The sequence below is a fragment of the Leptonychotes weddellii genome, chromosome 6 (assembly GCF_054177405.1).
Source record: "Leptonychotes weddellii isolate Sample4059 chromosome 6, ASM5417740v2, whole genome shotgun sequence".
Classification (NCBI taxonomy): domain Eukaryota; kingdom Metazoa; phylum Chordata; class Mammalia; order Carnivora; family Phocidae; genus Leptonychotes; species Leptonychotes weddellii.
The window spans coordinates 28,664,162-28,670,432 of NC_138374.1; the positions used below are offsets into that span (position 1 = coordinate 28,664,162).

General features: G+C 51.8%; 1 protein-coding gene across 1 annotated transcript in view; it reads left to right on the forward strand.

The window, feature by feature from the left end:
• The window catches only part of TLL2 (tolloid like 2), a 115,393-nt gene extending 111,640 nt beyond the window's left edge, over positions 1-3,753 (forward strand). Inside the window, exons 19-21 of the mRNA XM_081823729.1 lie at positions 131-344; positions 1,698-1,948; positions 3,619-3,753. Coding sequence (XP_081679855.1) covers positions 131-344; positions 1,698-1,948; positions 3,619-3,753 — 600 coding nt within the window. The remainder of the gene's footprint in view (positions 1-130; positions 345-1,697; positions 1,949-3,618) is intronic.
• The last annotated feature ends 2,518 nt before the right edge of the window (positions 3,754-6,271 follow it).

Here is a 6,271-nt window from a genome sequence, read left to right on the forward strand (position 1 = left end):
CTCATAGGGTTGTCCGGGGACCACGAGAGAACGTCCTGTGTGCCCCATCCTCTCCCAGCCCCCGGGGAGGCGGCCCCACCCCCGGCTGAGCACCAGGGCCCTGCTTCCCTTTCTGCTTTTCTATCCCCAGACATTTAACGAGTTTGAGATCGAGCAGCACCAAGAATGTGCCTACGACCACCTGGAGCTGTACGACGGGCCCGACAGCCTGGCCCCCATCCTTGGCCGTTTCTGTGGCAGCAAGAAACCGGACCCCGTGGTGGCTTCAGGCAGCAGCCTGTTCCTCAGGTTTTATTCAGATGCCTCTGTGCAGAGGAAAGGTTTCCAGGCGGTGCACAGCACAGGTAGGGGGGCCGGGGGGCCCCGCAGCCCGCTGAGGCCCACAGGGGCTGGACACAGATGGTGATGGAAGCAGACACAACTGCCAACATGGGGGTGGGGGGGGGCGTGATCAGCCGTCCCTTTAACCATGAAACGTGGGCAGCCGTAGGGGGAAGGGTTGTTTTCTTTGAATGTCCCTAATTGATAACATTTAAAGTGGGCCACCCTTTGTTGGTGCCACACTTCTTTCCGACCCGCCCTCCCTTCCTCCCTTCCTCCCATCCTCTTTCCAAAACTTATTTGTAATCTTGCTGGTCCGTGAAATCCCAAAGTCTGGGAGCTGAGGGGTGGAGAACAGCCCCTGACACGCTCTAAGGGCCAGTTCTGGAAAACGGAAAATGTTTCTATTACCCATTATTTTTCCTCCACTTAACATGTCACATCTCAGGGACTTGAAATTTCCCAAAGACAGCTCAGCCGTGGAGGAAATTCTCAGCAAGAGCACGTGGGGTTAAGAGCTGGGAGTCAGGAAGGACCGGGGGGCCGGCTGGGCCTGACAGTGTCACTGGGCCTCGGGGAGCTCGGCGTCTTGGGGGCATGGAGCACATTGAGGACAGGCAGTGGAGGAACTTGCCTTCGGAATTTCTGGCACTTTCTAATCTCTCTAATGAGATCACTCTCATGTATCCATTTATATTATGTGGCCTCTAGTGGCCTAGACAAGATAGGGTGGGACCCAGACAACCAGAGTTAGGGTCCTAGTCACAAACTCAGAAGCCAGCTCTACAGAATACAAGCCCAACGTATGAGGCTCAGCTCACTTGTGACACCCCCAGGAGCCTCAAAGTCAGACTATACTCAGCACTGTCAGATGCAGGAGCAAGTCAGTCTGTAACCTGAGGTTTCTGGGTTTGAGTTTACCAGGAGTTCTGATGTGCTTTTGGTGCCCTCTGTTGGCAACAGTTACCAATCACAGTAAGCAGCTGGGGCCCGCGAGCCCTTCCCTGGTGCTTCTAGCACTTCCAGGGAATTAGGTGGTAGAGATCCAGCCAGCCAGCTTTTTTCAGTAGCTTGCTCAGGAATTCCCCAGAGGCCTTCTGTGACCCAATCCAGGAACATAGGACCTTCCTGGGAAGGGCCAATTTGGACCCCCCCAGTAAGCCCTGAAACTAGGACCTATCGGCCTCTGTTTACGCCTCTGTAAAACGGGATGAGGAAACCTGCCAGACTTTCCTACAGGGCACACGCGAGGCCTCATAGGGAAAGCTGGCCGGCATTGGGGCATGAAGGGAGAAGGCCGGGGCTGGGAAGCGGGTGGGGGTGGCCCACGCGACTCTGTGCCCAGCGGACGGGGCGGCTCTCTCCCTCTGCTCCAGAGTGCGGGGGCAGGCTGAAGGCTGAAGTGCAGACCAAAGAGCTGTATTCCCACGCCCAGTTTGGGGACAACAACTACCCGAGCCAGGCCCGCTGCGACTGGGTGATCGTGGCGGAGGACGGCTACGGGGTCGAGTTGATCTTCCGGACCTTTGAGGTGGAGGAGGAGGCCGACTGTGGCTATGACTACATGGAGGCCTACGACGGCTATGACAACATGGCCCCCAGGCTCGGCCGCTTCTGTGGCTCTGGGGTGAGTGCGCGGGCTGCCAGCAGGGGCGAGGCGCGAGGACTCAGAGCGGGAGACACACCGGGTGCCGGGGCAGGACGGGGTGCTGCTGGAGCGAACTGGGGAAGGGGAGAGGGGTCCAGAGAGGAGGCGGGGAGTAGCCTGGGAGCCCATCAGGAGGGCCCCCTACTGCTGCAGGCTGTGTAAGAGCCGGCTTTCCTTGAGGACTTTCCTCCCGTGTTTGCGAAGGGCTCCCTACCCTCCCCCCACCTCCATTTTTACGTGGCCTTGAGGCTTTAAAACTTGTGTTTTTGTTTTTGTTTTTTTTAAAGATTTTATTTATTTATTGAGAGAGAGAGAGAGAAACAGCATGAGAGGGGAGAGGGTCAGAGGGAGAAGCAGACTCCCCGCCGAGCGGGGAGCCCGACGCGGGACCTGATCCCAGGACTCCGGGATCATGACCTGAGCCGAAGGCAGTTGCTTAACCGACTGAGCCACCCAGGCGCCCTAAAACTTGTTTTAAATCATGCTTTTGTATATCCCATATGTTCACAGTTCTCTCCCCGGGCGACTCCAGATGCCTGCGGGAATGACGAGGCTCACTGGAAACACAGACCCATGCTCCGGGTCCTCATCATTTTCCTCACTGTCCCCTCTCTCCTCAGCCACCTCCCCCGGACAGGGCAGGCCTGGTTGGTCCCTTTTCCCCTGCACCTGACCTAGAAGCTGGCACATGGCTGGCACTGGCGGCCGGTACAGGGTCCTGGTCACGCTCCCCCTGCGCCCCTGGCCGCTCCTTGTCTCTGCCTCCGGGGCTGACAGGGCAAAGCTTCTTTGCTGTCGGCTGAATTCACGTGAGCTCATTTTGGAGTCAAAAGTGCTTCTCGCGCTGATCAGAACCTCAAAATGGCATTTATACCGGTCTCTGAATAATTTCCCATCATCTTCCCTCACCCTCCCAAAAAGAAAGGATGCCAAAGTGTGACATGACCAATGCCATGCCTTTGATAAAGTCTTTCAGACCGGGGGGCCCATGTGCAGAGGAAAACCTTGGAGAGTCCCGAGCAGTGAGTGTGAGGGAAGCCCAGCTGGGTCCCACTGCGCCCTGGCAGACAGCAGCCTCGGAGCCTGGCCCCTCTTCACTGAGCCCTTGGCAATACAAACGTAGAGGCTCCGTGGCACGTTTCGCTCTTGGACAGGACCTAGGCCGCGAGCATGGGCTTCGGTGTTTGGTCCACTGGGAGATCTATCCCAGTGGTGACTTCAAGGTCAGAAAGACCTGAGCTGGGGTCCTGCCTAGCTGTGTGAACTTGAGTTTCAGTTTCCTTAAGCGTAAAATGGAGATAGCACTCCCCTTGTCAAGTTATATGAGGTAAGATCTGAAAGCGCTCAGAGCAGTCCCCGGCCCGTCTGTGCCCTTCATACCCCATAGATTCCATATGAGCTGTGCATCTAGGACTGTCTTTGAAAACACAGGGCCTGGGGAGCTCTTCTCTGGAGCAGAATTGGCAATGTTTTCCTTTGAGAAAGAGCTCTGTCAATGCCCTTCAGTGTCTCTGATGCCAGGGATGCCCCATGGCAGCGCTGGCCTGCCTATGTTCTCATGTAACCTCTGTCTCATCCTCTGTTTTTAAAACTCCAGCCACAGCCAACTGACGTGACATCCCCCTGGTTTTCTTTTGCCCTTTCCTCAGCCATTGGAAGAGATCTACTCTGCAGGAGATTCTCTGATGATTCAGTTCCACACGGATGACACCATCAACAAGAAAGGCTTTCACGCCCAATACACCAGCACCAAGTTCCAGGATGCCCTGCACATGAAGAAGTAACATCGATGTTCATGAAAGACAGGAACTGAGAATGTGTTTTATAACAACAGCACCTTGTGAATCTGCCCTAAACCAGTGTAAAGTTTTTTTTTTCCCTCAAACAAAAACTCAAAATCTAGCCTTGGAGGTATGGATCTGGTGAAGTTCAGCCAAGAAGGTGGAAAGATGTTTCTTTGATTCTGGCCACAGTGTTATCAGTCATGGACTTTGAGAGAAGATTAAGGTTTTGAAGTCACTCACCACTCAAGCTATGCCTGGTCATACTCATTCTCCTTGTCCCTTGCTCCTACAGGACAAGAGGCCAGCCCTTGGGTTGGTCACTCCTCTATTTCTGGACGTGCTTTGGTAGGTGCCAGGCAATGTGACTGTGTCCTGGAGACTCAGGCTGTCTTCTGTCCACATTGAGCAGTGAGGATAAAAGCTTGGCCGTGGCTGATTTGTTACTCACAGCTCTGGCTGGAGACTTTTGCTTTCTGTCTGCCAGGGACATGTCAGCCAGGAAACCTGAGAATACGGATGTCAGGCCTGAAAAAGAACTCGCAGGAAGCAGTGCACAGAGGGAGCTGGAGTATAAGCATCCTTGTCACCATGCTAGTAGACATCAAGCCTCCCCTCTGGGTCATTGGCTCTCCTTGCCACTTCGGGTTTCCCCCATGCCTACTTGCATTAGGAGGTTAAGGCATCCACTGTGAATTCCATCAACACATCTGCTGTTGAGAGTCCCAGTGTGCCGAGAAGAAAACATCCTGCCTCCTCCTGATACTCCTTTCCTGGCTGACTTCAGAAGATCCCACCTGTGCTTGGGATTCCATGGGCTTAGAAGACCATTTCCTCCTCCAGCTTTGGAGGCACTTGCTGTGGTTGACCTTGACTTCTTGACAACTGATTCAAACTGCATTTGCAAGACGTGCAAAGACAGCCCATGAGGGACCAGTTGAAAACTGGTTAATTATAAGTCATGTAATCATCTGTGGGAGGAGTCAACCTGTGACTAACTTCCTGTCACCAGTCAGGTTAAAAAGAGTGCATTGGTAACTTCGCTCAGGCTAACTGGTATTCAATCACCAACTTGCAATCAGAATTTACCACACTTGGCACTTGTTCTAGAGAAGTGTAGAGGATGTTGTTTACATAATTTTAGGACCTCCACGTGTACCTTAAACAGTGAGGTAGTTTTGAATGGCATTTCATTAAGGCATCTATGGGCATTATGAGCTAAAAGCTGTGGTATGTTAGCTTTAAAAGAGTATTTATGTTGGAATAATTTTTAAATAATGTTTACATAATTCTAAGTCCTGTTGGGTTGGTATTGAGCACAGGACAGCACACAAGAGTGTTTCCCGTGAGACCCATGATAGCTCCCAAGCACCAGAATTCCTTTGGGATGAAGCGACACCATTTTAAACAAAGTATTTGTAAAAGCTTAAAAGTTGTATTTTTTAAAGATCAGAATATGCCCCCAGAGGGCTATGTCTAATTAAAATGATGGCTGGGAGTAAAACAAACAAAGGATAATACAAAGAAAGGTAGAAGAGATGCATGGAAATATTTTTTTCTTTAAAACAGAAAAAAATTCAAAGTATTATTATTAATAATAATATATGTCTGTATATATGTATGTATGTAAAGGACCAGCTGTCAGAGCCTTAATCGATGCAGTGTGACAGATGCCGACCCGCTGACCGTAGCTTTACTGAGCAGGCCCTCCTGGACCAGCCCTGCATTTTATGTGTGTCGTTCGCCAAGCCCTCTCTTGGCCCCGGATGGAGATTCGGCCTGATTCTCACATCGAGACACATCCCAGGCCCTGCCTCGGGGGCACTCGGGCTCAGCAGTGGGAGCCCCTTATCTTGTGGTCCAACCTGCCTGCGAAGGTAAATCCCAGCTCTCAGATCTTTGTATTTTCTGGGGTTTTACTTTGTCTTATCATATCTGTCAACGTTGAAGCTGAAAGCAGAATACATAAGGTGGCTATTAGAGGTCTTTCTCCAACGACAGGAAAAATCTGTCCTTTCGACCTCTTATAAGCCTGAATAAAATCAACGAAATCTATGGAAAAGTGGGAGAGAGTCAGAAACAGAGTTGGTTCTGCCTTAGTGTTGGTCACCCTCGTGAAACAATGGTACTTATTTTTATCTCTGTAGCATGAATATTGTCAAAAACCCCCAACTTGGCCAACTTGAAACAATGGAACACTTATGAAAACCTTTAGTGAGGCCTTCTGCGAGTGACGTACTCCCAGACAAGACAAGCCCTGATTCAGCTGGGGCCGTCCAGACCGCTCCCCTGGAAGCTCACTTGGGAATTGATGCCCTGGCTTAGCGAGAGAAGGTCCACTCGGCGGGAAGACCCAGGCCCCCTGCCGAAGCTCCTCACAGGACACCTTGCACCAGCCTGCTTTGTCCTTTAATTGGGTGCTAGGCCTTGGGGATGTCACAGAAGTCCAAGACTAGCTTAGGTTCACAGAATTACCTTGATGACCTGATGAAATATTTGGAGTCTGGGTCATCAGCCTGGT